Source organism: Coregonus lavaretus (genome assembly GCF_964263955.1).
Source record: "Coregonus lavaretus genome assembly, chromosome: 27".
NCBI classification, from domain to species: domain Eukaryota; kingdom Metazoa; phylum Chordata; class Actinopteri; order Salmoniformes; family Salmonidae; genus Coregonus; species Coregonus lavaretus.
In genome coordinates, this window is record NC_140014.1 from 44,355,231 (window position 1) to 44,373,976 (window position 18,746).

The 18,746-nt window shown below is 46.3% G+C and overlaps 1 protein-coding gene across 1 annotated transcript in view; it reads left to right on the top strand.

Annotated features, from left to right (window-relative positions):
• Positions 1-18,746, top strand: part of LOC311103030 (lysyl oxidase homolog 3B-like) — a gene marked incomplete at its 5' end in the record, with an annotated part of 47,680 nt that overhangs the window by 392 nt on the left and 28,542 nt on the right. The window contains 5 exons of the mRNA XM_084144520.1: positions 214-425; positions 14,950-15,018; positions 16,897-16,947; positions 17,791-17,891; positions 18,014-18,123. Coding sequence (XP_084000646.1) covers positions 214-425; positions 14,950-15,018; positions 16,897-16,947; positions 17,791-17,891; positions 18,014-18,123 — 543 coding nt within the window. The remainder of the gene's footprint in view (positions 1-213; positions 426-14,949; positions 15,019-16,896; positions 16,948-17,790; positions 17,892-18,013; positions 18,124-18,746) is intronic.

An 18,746-nucleotide genomic window follows, 5' to 3' on the forward strand; every position in this document is an offset into this window, starting at 1 on the left:
GACGGGCTCGTGGTAATGGCTGGAACGGAATTAGTGGAATGGTATCAAATACATCAAACCCATGGTTTCCGTGGTTTCCATGTGTTTGTTGCCATTCCATTTGCTCCGTTCCAGCCATTATTATGAGCCGTCCTCCCCTCAGCAGCCTCCACTGTCTGAGACCTAATCTCTGACCCCTAACACCTGCTCCCCCCCCCCCTCCCCTCCCCACAGGTGCAGGTGGATGAAAACAGGGTGGAGGAGGTTCGTCTGCGCCCGGTGGTGCCCACCAAGAAGATGCCCGTCACCGAGGGTGTGGTGGAGATCAAGTACAAGGACGGCTGGGCCCAGATCTGTGATGTGGGGTGGACCCCCAAAAACACCCGGGTCATCTGTGGTATGCTGGGGTTCCCCCACGAGAGGAAGGTCAACAAGAACTTCTACAAGTAAGTCAGAGTAGAGGGATTCACTCATACCAGTGAATATATTATAATATCTACATACCAGTTTATGTCAGCAGCAGCAGCGATTTCAGCACCAGGGAACTGGACAGCTTCCCCAACAGAACCATGTGAAAAACCGAACATGCCCCCAACGACGCTCTTAGCTGTCGCTCTTACAGGTTCTCTGTTTGGGGAACAAGCATGTAGAACAGAACAGAACAGAACAGAGTAGAACAGAACAGAACAGAGCAGAGTAGAACAGAACAGAACAGAGCAGAGTAGAACAGAACAGAACAGAACAGAGTAGAACAGAACAGAACAGAGTAGAACAGAACAGAACAGAACAGAGTAGAACAGAACAGAGCAGAACAGAACAGAGTAGAACAGAACAGAACAGAACAGAGTAGAACAGAACAGAACAGAGTAGAACAGAACAGAGTAGAACAGAACAGAACAGAACAGAACAGAGCAGAACAGAACAGAACAGAGTAGAACAGAACAGAACAGAGTAGAACAGAACAGAACAGAACAGAGTAGAACAGAACAGAACAGAACAGAGTAGAACAGAACAGAACAGAACAGAGTAGAACAGAACAGAACAGAGTAGAACAGAACAGAACAGAACAGAGTAGAACAGAACAGAACAGAACAGAGCAGAACAGAACAGAACAGAACAGAGTAGAACAGAACAGAACAGAGTAGAACAGAACAGAACAGAACAGAGTAGAACAGAACAGAACAGAGCAGAACAGAACAGAACAGAACAGAACAGAGTAGAACAGAACAGAACAGAACAGAGTAGAACAGAACAGAACAGAACAGAACAGAGTAGAACAGAACAGAACAGAGCAGAACAGAACAGAACAGAGTAGAACAGAACAGAGTAGAACAGAACAGAACAGAACAGAGCAGAACAGAACAGAACAGAGTAGAACAGAACAGAACAGAGTAGAACAGAACAGAACAGAGTAGAACAGAACAGAACAGAGCAGAACAGAACAGAACAGAACAGAGTAGAACAGAACAGAACAGAACAGAGTAGAACAGAACAGAACAGAACAGAGTAGAACAGAACAGAACAGAGCAGAACAGAACAGAACAGAGTAGAACAGAACAGAGTAGAACAGAACAGAACAGAACAGAGTAGAACAGAACAGAACAGAACAGAGCAGAACAGAACAGAACAGAACAGAACAGAGTAGAACAGAACAGAGTAGAACAGAACAGAACAGAGTAGAACAGAACAGAACAGAGTAGACCAGAACAGAACAGAGTAGAACAGAACAGAACAGAACAGAGTAGAACAGAGCAGAGTAGAACAGAGTAGAACAGAACAGAACAGAGTAGAACAGAGCAGAACAGAGTAGACCAGAACAGAACAGAGTAGAACAGAACAGAACAGAACAGAGTAGAACAGAGCAGAGTAGAACAGAGTAGAACAGAACAGAACAGAACAGAGCAGAACAGAACAGAACAGAGTAGACCAGAACAGAACAGAGTAGAACAGAACAGAACAGAACAGAGTAGAACAGAGCAGAGTAGAACAGAGTAGAACAGAACAGAACAGAACAGAGCAGAACAGAACAGAACAGAGTAGAACAGAACAGAACAGAGTAGAACAGAACGGAACAGAACAGAGTAGAACAGAACAGAACAGAGCAGAACAGAACAGAACAGAACAGAACAGAGTAGAACAGAACAGAACAGAACAGAGTAGAACAGAACAGAACAGAACAGAGTAGAACAGAACAGAACAGAGCAGAACAGAACAGAACAGAGTAGAACAGAACAGAGTAGAACAGAACAGAACAGAACAGAACAGAGCAGAACAGAACAGAACAGAGTAGAACAGAACAGAACAGAGTAGAACAGAACAGAACAGAACAGAGTAGAACAGAACAGAACAGAGCAGAACAGAACAGAACAGAACAGAACAGAGTAGAACAGAACAGAACAGAACAGAGTAGAACAGAACAGAACAGAACAGAGTAGAACAGAACAGAACAGAGCAGAACAGAACAGAACAGAGTAGAACAGAACAGAGTAGAACAGAACAGAACAGAACAGAACAGAGCAGAACAGAACAGAACAGAGTAGAACAGAACAGAACAGAGTAGAACAGAACAGAACAGAGTAGAACAGAACAGAACAGAGCAGAACAGAACAGAACAGAACAGAACAGAGTAGAACAGAACAGAACAGAACAGAGTAGAACAGAACAGAACAGAACAGAGTAGAACAGAACAGAACAGAGCAGAACAGAACAGAACAGAGTAGAACAGAACAGAGTAGAACAGAACAGAACAGAACAGAGTAGAACAGAACAGAACAGAACAGAGCAGAACAGAACAGAACAGAACAGAACAGAACAGAACAGAGTAGAACAGAACAGAGTAGAACAGAACAGAACAGAGTAGAACAGAACAGAACAGAGTAGACCAGAACAGAACAGAGTAGAACAGAACAGAACAGAACAGAGTAGAACAGAGCAGAGTAGAACAGAGTAGAACAGAACAGAACAGAACAGAGCAGAACAGAACAGAACAGAGTAGACCAGAACAGAACAGAGTAGAACAGAACAGAACAGAACAGAGTAGAACAGAGCAGAGTAGAACAGAGTAGAACAGAACAGAACAGAGCAGAACAGAACAGAACAGAGTAGAACAGAACAGAACAGAGTAGAACAGAACGGAACAGAACAGAGTAGAACAGAACAGAACAGAGCAGAACAGAACAGAACAGAACAGAGTAGAACAGAACAGAACAGAACAGAGTAGAACAGAACAGAACAGAACAGAGTAGAACAGAACAGAACAGAGCAGAACAGAACAGAACAGAGTAGAACAGAACAGAGTAGAACAGAACAGAACAGAACAGAACAGAGCAGAACAGAACAGAACAGAGTAGAACAGAACAGAACAGAGTAGAACAGAACAGAACAGAACAGAGTAGAACAGAACAGAACAGAGCAGAACAGAACAGAACAGAACTGAACAGAGTAGAACAGAACAGAACAGAACAGAGTAGAACAGAACAGAACAGAACAGAGTAGAACAGAGCAGAGTAGAACAGAGTAGAACAGAACAGAACAGAACAGAGTAGAACAGAGCAGAGTAGAACAGAGTAGAACAGAGTAGAACAGAACAGAACAGAGTAGAACAGAGCAGAACAGAGAGTGGTAGTGGAAGCATCATCATAGTCCCTTGTAAATGATGATTGGCTGAATACTCTCTAGAGTCTAGACTAGAATACTCCTCTCTCACTGATCACATCTGTTTATACTGGATATACACTACCAGTCAAAAGTTTGGACACACCTACTCATTCAAGGGTTTTTCTTATTTTTTAAAACTATTTTCTACATTGTAGAATAATAGCGAAGACATCAAAACTATGAAATAACACATATGGAATCATGTAGTAATAAAAAAGTGTTAAACAAATCAAAATATATTTTAGATTCTTCAAAGTAGCCAGCCTTTGCCTTGATGACAGCTTTGCACACTCTTGGCATTCTCTCAACCAGCTTCACCTGGAATGCTTTTCCAACAGTCTTGAAGGAGTTCCCACATATGCTGAGCACTTGTTGGCTGCTTTTCATTCACTCTGCGGTCCAACTCATCCCAAACCATCTCAATTGGGTTGAGGTCGGGTGATTGTGGAGGTCAGGTCATCTGATGCAGCACTCCATCACTCTCATTCTTGGTCAAATAGCCCTTATACAGCCTGGAGGTGTGTTGGGTCATTGTCCTGTTGAGAAAAAATAAAGATCCCACTAAGCGCAAACCTCATGGGATGGCGTATTGCTGCAGAATGCTTTGGTAGCCATGCTGGTTAAGTGTGCCTTGAATTCTAAATAAACCACAGACAGTGTCACCAGCAAAGCATCCCCACACCATCATACCTCATCCTCCATGCTTCATGGTGGGAACCACACATGCAGAGATCATCCGTTCACCTACTCTGCGTCTCACAAAGACACGGTGGTTGGAACCAAAAATCTCAAATTTGGACTCATCAGACCAAAGAACAGATTTCCACCAGTCTAATGTCCATTGCTCGTGTTTCTTGGCCCAAGCAAGTCTCTTCTTCTTATTGGTGTCCTTTAGTAGTGGTTTCTTTGCAGCAATTTGACCATGAAGGCCTGATTTATGCAGTCTCCTCTGAACAGTTGATGTTGAGATGTGTCTGTTACTTGAACTCTGTGAAGCATTTATTTGGGCTGCAATTTCTGAGGCTGGTAATTCTAATGAACTTATCCTCTGCAGCAGAGGTAACTCTGGGTCTAACATTCCTGTGGCGGTCCTCATGAGAGCCAGTTTCATCATAGCGCTTGATGGTTTTTGCGACTGCACTTGAAGAAACTTTAAAAGTTATTTAAATTTTCCGGATTGAGTGACCTTCATGTCTTGAAGTAATGATGGACTGTCGTTTCTCCTTGCTTATTTGAGCTGTTCTTGCCATAATATGCACTTGGTCTTTTACCAAATAGGGCTATCTTCTGTATACCACCACTACCTTGTCACAACACAACTGATTGGCTCAAACGCATTAAGAAGGAAAGGAAATTCCACAAATGAACTTTTAACAAGGCACACCTGTTAATTGAAATGCATTCCAGGTGACTACCTCATGAAGCTGGTTGAGAGTGTGCAAAGCTGTCATCAAGGCAAAGGGTGGCTACTTTGAAGAATCTCAAATTTAAAATATATTTTGATTTGTTTAACACTTTTTTGGTTACTACATGATTCCATATGTGTTATTTCATAGTTTTGATGTCTTCACTATTATTCTACAATGGAATACCTGGAATAGTATAACAGTAATCCTTCTACCCCCCTCCTCTACATACATTGTAGTGACTATTTTCAACATTGTCCCGTTTCAAATGTCCTTAGTCACTCTGATAATATAAATAATAATATGCCATTTAGCAGATGCTTTTATCCAAAGCGACTTACAGTCATGTGTGCATAAATGTTTACGTATGGGTGGTCCCGGGGATCGAACCCACTACCCTGGCGTTACAAGCGCCATGCGTTACAAGCGCCATGCTCTACAATACAAAATATTCATAAATCAAAAACCATCCCACTCCTTCAGGCAAAGTTAAAATATTAATACAAATCCATTATTTGGCTCCTACAAATGTGTTATGGAATATATCAACTCTGATTTTTATGGTGGGCTGTGAGCCCTCCGGTTTCTTTTCCCAATAAAACCCTTGTCCTCCAGATTGATGGCAGACGGACAGAGCTCAGAGCTAGATCGGCATTCTGGGCCGTCCTCCAGTAATAAGTCCCCCCTCCTCCCATCCTGAGTCATCCCGTGCAGACGGCCACTTCACAGTTAGTACGAAGGGAAATGGTGTGTTATCTCTCAGTGGTGTGTTATCTCTCAGTGGTGCGTTATCTCTCAGTGGTGCGTTATCTCTCAGTGGTGCGTTATCTCTCAGTGGTGCGTTATCTCTCAGTGGTGCGTTATCTCTCAGTGGTGCGTTATCTCTCAGTTGTGTGTTATCTCTCAGTGGTGCGTTATCTCTCAGTGGTGCGTTATCTCTCAGTGGTGCGTTATCTCTCAGTGGTGCGTTATCTCTCAGTGGTGCGTTATCTCTCAGTGGTGTATGAAGACTGCGGCTCTGCTCTCTCTGACTAACTGAAGGGTGATGCAGGGATTCGGGGGGGGGTAGATGATTAGGCCCAAACTCCAGAACACAGAGAGAACTCACACTGTGTCCCAAATGGCACCCTTTGGGACGCGCAGACGCAGACTGACTGCAACTGGAGACTAGCCAAGAGAGCCAATCAACAAGCATCAACAGGCTAGGTAATGAACTGACAGTCTTGGTTTATTAAGGGCTGATATAGGATCAGTCTTTTAGATCATAATGAGTAATATGACATGAAAAGGGTCCTAGATCAGCACTCTGAGAGGCTTTAGGAACACAAGGTTAATTTAGGTCAGGCTCAGTAATGTGATGCTAATCTTTCCTGTCAGTGTCGTGGCTCCTCTCAATATTCACATTCTTCTGAAGAATGTGTTGTTTTGGAACACTGTGTCTACCTTCCTCACAGGTCAACTCTATATTTCCATTAGAATATAATCTGCTGTAAAAGTCGGTCTGATCAGTTGTAATGAGATACTATGTGTCAGGAAGTAAGTACATTTTTGAATACTGTGTGCTGAATGTTTTCATCACACCGACACCACTGCAGCAGCCAGGTGGCTTTATGAGCAGGGCACTGAACTGACCAGGAAAAACTCTGGTATAACTAATATATAGAATAATATAATAATACATACTCTTTAGCAGACGCTTTTATCCAAAGTGTCTTAAAGTCAAGCGTGGTCCCAGGAATCAAACCCACTATCTTGGCATTGCAAGCACCATGGTCTACCAACTGAGCTTCAGAGAACCAACTAGGGCCCTGTGTTTGACCTGGATTCATGCCTTATTCCCAACTAGGACCCTGTGTTTGACCTGGATTCATGCCTTATTCCCAACTAGGGCCCTGTGTTTGACCTGGATTCATGCCTTATTCCCAACTAGGACCCTGTGTTTGACCTGGATTCATGCCTTATTCCCAACTAGGGCCCTGTGTTTGACCTGGATTCATGCCTTATTCCCAACTAGGGCCCTGTGTTTGACCTGGATTCATGCCTTATTCCCAACTAGGGCCCTGTGTTTGACCTGGATTCATGCCTTATTCCCAACTAGGGCCCTGTGTTTGACCTGGATTCATGCCTTATTCCCAACTAGGGCCCTGTGTTTGACCTGGATTCATGCCTTATTCCCAACTAGGGCCCTGTGTTTGACCTGGATTCATGCCTTATTCCCAACTAGGGCCCTGTGTTGGACCTGGATTCATGCCTTATTCCCAACTAGGGCCCTGTGTTTGACCTGGATTCATGCCTTATTCCCGGTGTGACAGATGAGGAACCATGGACTTCATATCCGTCTGTCTGGCTGCTTTATGAGCAGGGCCCTGAACTGACCAGGAAAAACTCTGATACTCTGATAGGGCCCTGAGTTTTTCCTGGTGAGGTCTCTCGATCCATTTTTCTCTAGACAGGTAGAGTAATGTCTTAGTAATGTCTGTCCCCTGCCTGGTGTGCCACAGCAGCAACTGGTTTTTATGATGAGGACCTTGACCTGAGTTGTACCCCCCTGTATATAGCCTCCCTACTGTTATTACACATTGACTCTGCACCGGTACCCCCCTGTATATATAGCCTCCCTACTGTTATTACACATTGACTCTGCACCGGTACCCCCCTGTATATATAGCCTCCCTACTGTTATTACACATTGACTCTGCACCGGTACCCCCCTGTATATATAGCCTCCCTACTGTTATTACACATTGACTCTGCACCGGTACCCCCCTGTATATATAGCTTCCCTACTGTTATTACACATTGACTCTGCACCGGTACCCCCCTGTGTATATAGCTTCCCTACTGTTATTACACATTGACTCTGCACCGGTACCCCCCTGTATATATAGCCTCCCTACTGTTATTTTATTTTACTTCTGCTCTTTGTTTTCTCAACACTTTGTTGTTGTTGTTTTATTTTACTTTTTTGTTAAAAATAAATGCACTGTTGGTTAAGGGCTGTAAGTAAGCATTTCACTGTAATGTCTGCACCTGTTGTATTCGGCGCATGTGGCCAATAACATTGGATTTGATTTGAGTTGTCCCTGGACAGGTCACCCTAATGTTGCGATTAATGAGACTATTGGGCAAAAACAGGATATGTGCCTTTCTCTTCAGTACGCTAATATCTGCTTTTCTCTCCCTACCTCTGGAGTTCATATCAGCCTCAGTCAGCGACTCAACTGGCACCCTGTTCCCTTTATAGTGCACTACTTTAGACCAGGACCCATAGGGAATAGGGTACCCTGTAGGGACGGATCCTCAGTCTGTCTGGCTGCTTGTCTTGTTTCCTGTCTGCTTCCTGTCTGCTTCCTGTCTGCTTCCTGTCTGTACTGACCCTCCGGTTCTATTCCGTCTGGTAGAAGATTCACTGCTATGTTTTGGAGGGGTTTTTCATGGGGAGGTATTTGGGACAGGGGAAAAGTACAGGCTATTCCAAATATAACGGGCAGTTATCCTTTTAAACCAATGTTTCTGAAACGGACAGTGTGTGTATAGTGTAACCAACTAAATGACTTTTTCTTCTGCAGTGGTTTCATAACAGTACATTTGAGAAATCTATTATATTTTACTGCATGGCCTGTCTAGGGGAACAAGGCCAGGACAGACTGGGGGGCCAGTACATAGTTGGGTTACTGGTATGTTGGATGGAGACAGACTGGGGGGGCAGTACATAGTTGGGTTACTGGTATGTTGGATGGAGACAGACTGGGGGGGCAGTACATAGTTGGGTTACTGGTATGTTGGATGGAGACAGACTGGGGGGGCAGTACATAGTTGGGTTACTGGTATGTTGGATGGAGACAGACTCTGGGGCCAGTACATAGTTGGGTTACTGGTATGTTGGATGGAGACAGACTCTGGGGCCAGTACATAGTTGGGTTACTGGTATGTTGGATGGAGACAGACTCTGGGGCCAGTACATAGTTGGGTTACTGGTATGTTGGATGGAGACAGACTCTGGGGCCAGTACATAGTTGGGTTACTGGTATGTTGGATGGAGACAGACTCTGGGGCCAGTACATAGTTGGGTTACTGGTATGTTGGATGGAGACAGACTGGGGGGGCCAGTACATAGTTGGGTTACTGGTATGTTGGATGGAGACAGACTGGGAAGCCAGTACATAGTTGGGTTACTGGTATGTTGGATGGAGACAGACTCTGGGGCCAGTACATAGTTGGGTTACTGGTATGTTGGATGGAGACAGACTGGGAGGCCAGTACATAGTTGGGTTACTGGTATGTTGGATGGAGACAGACTCTGGGGCCAGTACATAGTTGGGTTACTGGTATGTTGGATGGAGACAGACTGGGAGGCCAGTACATAGTTGGGTTACTGGTATGTTGGATGGAGACAGACTGGGGGGGCAGTACATAGTTGGGTTACTGGTATGTTGGATGGAGACAGACTCTGGGGCCAGTACATAGTTGGGTTACTGGTATGTTGGATGGAGACAGACTGGGGGGGCAGTACATAGTTGGGTTACTGGTATGTTGGATGGAGACAGACTCTGGGGCCAGTACATAGTTGGGTTACTGGTATGTTGGATGGAGACAGACTGGAGGGCCAGTACATAGTTGGGTAACTGGTATGTTGGATGGAGACAGACTCTGGGGCCAGTACATAGTTGGGTTACTGGTATGTTGGATGGAGACAGACTGGGAAGCCAGTACATAGTTGGGTTACTGGTATGTTGGATGGAGACAGACTCTGGGGCCAGTACATAGTTGGGTTACTGGTATGTTGGATGGAGACAGACTGGGAAGCCAGTACATAGTTGGGTTACTGGTATGTTGGATGGAGACAGACTGGGAAGCCAGTACATAGTTGGGTTACTGGTATGTTGGATGGAGACAGACTGGGAAGCCAGTACATAGTTGGGTTACTGGTATGTTGGATGGAGACAGACTGGGGGGGGGGCAGTACATAGTTGGGTTACTGGTATGTTGGATGGAGACAGACTCTGGGGCCAGTACATAGTTGGGTTACTGGTATGTTGGATGGAGACAGACTCTGGGGCCAGTACATAGTTGGGTTACTGGTATGTTGGATGGAGACAGACTCTGGGGCCAGTACATAGTTGGGTTACTGGTATGTTGGATGGAGACAGACTGGGGGGGCAGTACATAGTTGGGTTACTGGTATGTTGGATGGAGACAGACTGGGGGGGCAGTACATAGTTTGGTTACTGGTATGTTGGATGGAGACAGACTGGGGGGGCAGTACATAGTTGGGTTACTGGTATGTTGGATGGAGACAGACTGGGGGGGGGCAGTACATAGTTGGGTTACTGGTATGTTGGATGGAGACAGACTGGAGGGCCAGTACATAGTTGGGTTACTGGTATGTTGGATGGAGACAGACTGGGGGGGGGGGGGGCAGTACATAGTTGGGTTACTGGTATGTTGGATGGAGACAGACTGGGAAGCCAGTACATAGTTGGGTTACTGGTATGTTGGATGGAGACAGACTGGAGGGGCCAGTACATAGTTGGGTTACTGGTATGTTGGTTGGAGACAGACTGGGAAGCCAGTACATAGTTGGGTTACTAGTATGTTGGATGGAGACAGACTGGGGGGCCAGTACATAGTTGGGTTACTGGTATGTTGGATGGAGACAGACTGGGGGGGCAGTACATAGTTGGGTTACTGGTATGTTGGATGGAGACAGACTGGGGGGGCAGTACATAGTTGGGTTACTGGTATGTTGGATGGAGACAGACTCTGGGGCCAGTACATAGTTGGGTTACTGGTATGTTGGATGGAGACAGACTCTGGGGCCAGTACATAGTTGGGTTACTGGTATGTTGGATGGAGACAGACTGGGGGGGCAGTACATAGTTGGGTTACTGGTATGTTGGATGGAGACAGACTCTGGGGCCAGTACATAGTTGGGTTACTGGTATGTTGGATGGAGACAGACTCTGGGGCCAGTACATAGTTGGGTTACTGGTATGTTGGATGGAGACAGACTGGGGGGGCAGTACATAGTTGGGTTACTGGTATGTTGGATGGAGACAGACTGGAGGGCCAGTACATAGTTGGGTAACTGGTATGTTGGATGGAGACAGACTCTGGGGCCAGTACATAGTTGGGTTACTGGTATGTTGGATGGAGACAGACTGGGAGGCCAGTACATAGTTGGGTTACTGGTATGTTGGATGGAGACAGACTCTGGGGCCAGTACATAGTTGGGTTACTGGTATGTTGGATGGAGACAGACTGGGAAGCCAGTACATAGTTGGGTTACTGGTATGTTGGATGGAGACAGACTGGGAAGCCAGTACATAGTTGGGTTACTGGTATGTTGGATGGAGACAGACTGGGAAGCCAGTACATAGTTGGGTTACTGGTATGTTGGATGGAGACAGACTGGGGGGGGGCAGTACATAGTTGGGTTACTGGTATGTTGGATGGAGACAGACTGGGGGGGCAGTACATAGTTGGGTTACTGGTATGTTGGATGGAGACAGACTGGGGGGGGGGCAGTACATAGTTGGGTTACTGGTATGTTGGATGGAGACAGACTGGAGGGCCAGTACATAGTTGGGTTACTGGTATGTTGGATGGAGACAGACTGGGAAGCCAGTACATAGTTGGGTTACTGGTATGTTGGATGGAGACAGACTGGGAAGCCAGTACATAGTTGGGTTACTGGTATGTTGGATGGAGACAGACTGGGAAGCCAGTACATAGTTGGGTTACTGGTATGTTGGATGGAGACAGACTGGGAAGCCAGTACATAGTTGGGTTACTGGTATGTTGGATGGAGACAGACTGGAGGGGCCAGTACATAGTTGGGTTACTGGTATGTTGGATGGAGACAGACTGGGGGGGGGCAGTACATAGTTGGGTTACTGGTATGTTGGATGGAGACAGACTGGGGGGCCAGTACATAGTTGGGTTACTGGTATGTTGGTTGGAGACAGACTGGGAAGCCAGTACATAGTTGGGTTACTGGTATGTTGGATGGAGACAGACTGGTTTGCCAGTACATAGTTGGGTTACTGGTATGTTGGATGGAGACAGACTGGGGGGGCAGTACATAGTTGGGTTACTGGTATGTTGGATGGAGACAGACTCTGGGGCCAGTACATAGTTGGGTTACTGGTATGTTGGATGGAGACAGACTGGGAAGCCAGTACATAGTTGGGTTACTGGTATGTTGGATGGAGACAGACTCTGGGGCCAGTACATAGTTGGGTTACTGGTATGTTGGATGGAGACAGACTCTGGGGCCAGTACATAGTTGGGTTACTGGTATGTTGGATGGAGACAGACTCTGGGGCCAGTACATAGTTGGGTTACTGGTATGTTGGATGGAGACAGACTCTGGGGCCAGTACATAGTTGGGTTACTGGTATGTTGGATGGAGACAGACTCTGGGGCCAGTACATAGTTGGGTTACTGGTATGTTGGATGGAGACAGACTCTGGGGCCAGTACATAGTTGGGTTACTGGTATGTTGGATGGAGACAGACTGGAGGGCCAGTACCTTTTTAAAGAGACGTTAAGACATTCTAGTGTGTCAGTGCTTATTTTAGTCCTGTGTGACATTCCATTTAAACTAGGTTATATACTACATGACCAAAAGTATGTGGACACCTGCTCGTCGGACATCTCATTTATAAATCATGGTTAATAATATGGAGTTGGTCCCCCCTTTTGCTGCTATAACAGCCTCCACTCTTCTGGGAAGGCTTTCCACTAGATGTTGGGACATTGCTGCAGGGACTTGCTTCCATTCAGCCACAAGAGCATTAGTGAGGTCGGGCACTGATGTTTGGCAATCAGGTCTGGCTCGCAGTTTGCGTTCCAATTCATCCCAAAGGTGTTCGATGGGGTTTAGGTCAGGGCTCTGTGCAGGCCAGTCAAGTTCTTCCACACCAATCTCGACAAACCATTTCTGTATGGACCTCGCTTTGTGCATGGGGGCATTGTCATGCTGAAACAGGAAAGGGCCTTCCCCAAACTGTTGCCACAAAGTTGAAAGCACAGAATCATCTAGAATGTCATTTTATGTTGTAGCATTAAGATTTCCCTTCACTGGAACTAAGGGGCCTAGCCCTAACCAGGAAAAACAGCCCCAGACCATTATTCCTCCTCCACCAAACTTTACAGTTGGCACTATGCATTGGGGCAGGTAGTGTTCTCCTGGCATCCGCCAAACCCAGATTCGATCTTAAGATGATCTTAGGCTTGTGTGCGGCTGCTCGGCCATGGAAACCCATTTCATGAAGCTCCGGACAGACAGTTCTTGTGCTGATGTTGCTTCCAGAGGCAGTTTGGAACTCGGTACTGAGTGCTGCAACCAGGACAGACCATTTTAATGCACTATGTGCTTCAGCACTCAGCGGTCCTGTTCTGTGAGCTTGTGTGGCCTACCACTTCGATGCTGAGCCGTTGTTGCCCCTAGACGTTTCCACTTCACAATAGCAGCCCTTACAGTGGACCGGGGGCAGCTCTAGCAGGGCAGAAGTTTGACGAACTGACTTTTTGGAAAGGTGGCATCCCATGACGGTGCCACGTTGAAAGTCACTGAGCTCTTCAGTAAGGCCATTCTATTGCCAATGTTTGTCTGTGGAGATTGCATGGCTGTGTGCTCGATTTTATACACCTGTCTGCAACGGGTGTGGCTGAAATAGCCAAATCCACTAATTTGAAGGGGTGTCCACATACTTTTGTATACATAGTGTACATATTAATACTTCAAAATATCTCTGCTATTGAAATTGAAACAGTCATGTAATATTAGTGCAACTTAATAGTATAATGGTGTACTTAACACAACGTTCTCTACTGTTAGCTGTGGCATTACCCAGGAAGCAGACCTTACCGTTCTCTACTGTTACCTGTGGCATTACCCAGGAAGCACACCTTACCGTTCTCTACTGTTACCTGTGGCATTACCCAGGAAGCAGACCTTACTGTTCTCTACTGTTACCTGTGGCATTACCCAGGAAGCACTCCTTACTGTTCTCTACTGTTACCTGTGGCATTACCCAGGAAGCACTCCTTACTGTTCTCTACTGTTACCTGTGGCATTACCCAGGAAGCACTCCTTACTGTTCTCTACTGTTACCTGTGGCATTACCCAGGAAGCACTCCTTACTGTTCTCTACTGTTACCTGTGGCATTACCCAGGAAGCACTCCTTACTGTTCTCTACTGTTACCTGTGGCATTACCCAGGAAGCACTCCTTACTGTTCTCTACTGTTACCTGTGGCATTACCCAGGAAGCACTCCTTACTGTTCTCTACTGTTACCTGTGGCATTACCCAGGAAGCACTCCTTACTGTTCTCTACTGTTACCTGTGGCATTACCCAGGAAGCACTCCTTACTGTTCTCTACTGTTACCTGTGGCATTACCCAGGAAGCACTCCTTACTGTTCTCTACTGTTACCTGTGGCATTACCCAGGAAGCACTCCTTACTGTTCTCTACTGTTACCTGTGGCATTACCCAGGAAGCACTCCTTACTGTTCTCTACTGTTACCTGTGGCATTACCCAGGAAGCAGACCTTACTGTTCTCTACTGTTACCTGTGGCATTACCCAGGAAGCACTCCTTACTGTTCTCTACTGTTACCTGTGGCATTACCCAGGAAGCACTCCTTACTGTTCTCTACTGTTACCTGTGGCATTACCCAGGAAGCAGACCTTACTGTTCTCTACTGTTACCTGTGGCATTACCCAGGAAGCACTCCTTACTGTTCTCCTCTAAACCACAGCTATCCCACGCCGTCTGTGATCAGGGGGGTTATATGTTCTGTCGCGTGTGTGCACGGGTACAGTACCTTACCTGTGTGAGTGTCTGTCTGCCTCACAAGTGTCTCTGTGTGATGTCATGTTGCTGTTTGCCGTTGCAGAGCCCGTCTGAGAAAGAGAGCAGCAGTGAGAAAGGCCAGAGCCGAGGTTAATGTTTCTGCTGGTGCCAGGTATAGGTATCTCAGAGAACAACCCACTGTCTTGCCCCTCCCCCCCCCTGAGACCGGGTTTCTGGTCCAAATGGTACCCTACTCCCTATGTAGCACACTCTGGTCTAAAGTAGTGCACTATGTAGGAAATAGGGTGCCCATTTTGGGACGAAACCTGTTGTTTCTGACAGTGGGTTGTACTGTAGGGGTCGTAGTTCAGTCACTTTATAGAACATCAGTTTAGATACTGTTACCACCCAGCTGCTGTTACCACCCAGCTGCTGTTACCACCCAGCTGCTGTTACCACCCAGCTGCTGTTACCACCCAGCTACTATAACCACCCAGCTGCTGTTTCCACCCAGCTGCTGTTACCACCCAGCTGCTGTTACCACCCAGCTGCTGTAACCACCCAGCTGCTGTTACCACCCAGCTGCTGTTACCACCCAGCTGCTGTTACCACCCAGCTGCTGTTTCCACCCAGCTGCTATAACCACCCAGCTGCTGTTACCACCCAGCTGCTGTTACCACCCAGCTACTATAACCACCCAGCTGCTATAACCACCCTGTAACCACCCAGCTGCTGTTACCACCCAGCTGCTGTAACCACCCAGCTGCTGTAACCACCCAGCTGCTGTAACCACCCAGCTACTATAACCACCCAGCTACTATAACCACCCAGCTGCTATAACCACCCAGCTGCTGTTACCACCCAGCTGCTATAACCACCCAGCTGCTGTAACCACCCAGCTACTATAACCACCCAGCTGCTGTTACCACCCAGCTGCTGTAACCACCCAGCTGCTGTAACCACCCAGCTGCTGTAACCACCCAGCTGCTGTTACCACCCAGCTACTATAACCACCCAGCTGCTGTTACCACCCAGCTGCTGTTACCACCCAGCTGCTGTTACCACCCAGCTGCTATAACCACCCAGCTGCTGTTACCACCCAGCTACTATAACCACCCAGCTGCTGTTACCACCCAGCTGCTGTTACCACCCAGCTACTATAACCACCCAGCTGCTGTTACCACCCAGCTGCTGTTACCACCCAGCTGCCTTCTAGTCTCTTCTTTACTCATTAGAGCATAAATATGTTGTGGTCTTCATCTGACTCACCTTTCCTAGTCACAGAAATGCAACTCAGCAAAATAGGATTGCAGATTGATCTGAAATTTTAAACCACTACATTTTGTAAAGATATTCCCCCTAAAAGGATTCTAAAGAAGCACAGGGGGCTGCTGAGGGGAGGACGGGGAGGACGGGCTCGTGGTAATGGCTGGAACGGAGTTAATGGAATGGTATCGAACGCATGGAAAACGCGTGTTTGATGTGTTCGATACCATTCCATTCATTCCGTTCCAGCCATTACTATGAGCCCGTCCTCCCCAATTAAGGTGCCACCAGCCGCCTGTTCCAGGAAGTCCTTTTGAAAATAAAATGTTATGTGATGGATGTCAATCTGCCCTCTGATGTTTAAGTCTGCATCTCTAGTTCAACATTCTGAACTACAACTTTTCGACATTTCCTTGCTTTTTGGTGTGGAACAGAACATATCAATCACTTTATAGTTGTATAAAGTGCTGCATTGCTCAGTTAGCTTCTGCTGAATGGTGTGCTAAAACATATACTAAAACACTAAATACTAAAACACATACTACTAAAACACTAAATACTAAAACACTAAATACTAAAACACTAAATACTAAAACACTAAATACTAAAACACACTAAAACACATACTAAAACACATAATGTAATGTGTAACATAATGTAACTTGTGGTTCTAACTTGGTTAATATTTTCTCCCATTGCATTTACAATCATCATCATCATCATCATCATCCTCATCATCCTCATCATCATCATCATCATCACCTAACCAATGTTGACTATACAGGCTGCCACCCAAAGCTAATGCTAAACCATTCATCTCTGGGTTAAAGAAAAGGTAAACTGACTGGGGGAAAAAATCTAAAGTAGCTATTTCCCCTTAATGATCTCCTGTATAAAATGGTTTCCTGCGTGTATCTGTTGACAATTTGATTATTTCCTGGCTCATCTGGGCATTGTGAACAGCAGGGTCTATAAATCTGCCCAGGTCAGGGATAAGAGGGCACTCTGAGGTCTGAGAAATGATTGCGTCCCAAATGGCACCCTATTCACTATATAGTGCACTACTTTAGACCAGAGAATGGAACCCTATTCACTATATAGTGCACTACTTTAGACCAGAGAATGGAACCCTATTCCCTATATAGTGCACTACTTTAGACCAGAGAATGGCACCCTATTCCCTATATAGTGCACTACTTTAGACCAGAGAATGGCACCCTATTCCCTATATAGTGCACTACTTTTGACCAGGGCTCATAGGGTTAATTTGGGATGCTCCAGACTGTACTGTCTGGCCCAGCTCAGTTCAACACTACCTGCTCCATGCTGAACTGTAGGGCCCAGAATGGTGTTGACTCCAACCCTGGTGCATACAGCCACATTCCACTCACTCTTTTCTGTATCATCCCCCTCCTCCCCTCCCCTTCCTCCTCCTCATGTGCCTCCTCTTCCTGCTCCTCCTTCCCTTCCTCCTGCTCCTCCTCCTCCTCCTCTTCTTCCTCCCCTCCCCTTCCTCCTCCTCGTGTGCCTCCTCTACCTGCTCCTCCTCTACCTGCTCCTCCTCCCGCTCCTCCTCCTTCCCCTTCCTCCTCCTCCTCCCCCTCCTCCTCCTCCTCCTCCTCCTCCTCCACCCCCTCCTCCTCCTCCTCCTCCTCATCCCCCATTCAAACCCCTCCAGACTGACCACAGAGCGTCAGAAGCATCAGTATCGCCTCCACTCTGTGGCGTGTGTTGGCACTGAGGTCCACCTGGCAGCCTGCCCCCTGGAGTCCAACAAGGGTAATTATGGAGGGAGATTGCACCATGATCAGACCAGAGTTATGTTGAATATATTCACTGTGCATATTTGTGAGTTGTATTCTGTGTATTTACATAATTGTGTATCTATTCTCACTCCATAGGAAATGCCACAGGGTCCTGTGAAGGCGGCATGCCAGCCGTGGTCAGCTGTGTGCCTGGACCACAGTACGTACAGAACAACGGACTGAAGAAGAAGATGCTCAAAACGATGGTGATTAGGAGTAGCAATGTGTGTGTCTCACTAGCATTGCATAGACTTGAAGGTGGCATATTTTCGCTTCAACTACAGTTTCTTAATCTGGTCAGTTTGGTGTTCCTGCTCTGTGTTGTCTTTCTCTGTAGAGCACAGTGAGTTCACTGTCTCCTGTCTATAGAACACAGTGAGTTAACTGTCTCCTGTCTATAGAACACAGTGAGTTAACTGTCTCCTGTCTGTAGAGCACAGTGAGTTAACTGTCTCCTGTCTGTAGAGCACAGTGAGTTAACTGTCTCCTGTCTGTAGAGCACAGTGAGTTAACTGTCTCCTGTATGTAGAACACAGTGAGTTACCTGTCTCCTGTCTGTAGAGCACAGTGAGTTAACTGTCTCCTGTATGTAGAACACAGTGAGTTACCTGTCATCTCCTGTCTGTAGAACACAGTGAGTTAACTGTCTCCTGTCTGTAGAACACAGTGAGTTACCTGTCATCTCCTGTCTGTAGAACACAGTGAGTTAACTGTCATCTCCTGTCTGTAGAACACAGTGAGTTAACTGTCATCTCCTGTCTCCTCTTCTCTGTGTATCTGTGTCAGTTAACTGTCATCTCCTGTCTCCTCTTCTCTGTGTGTCTGTGTC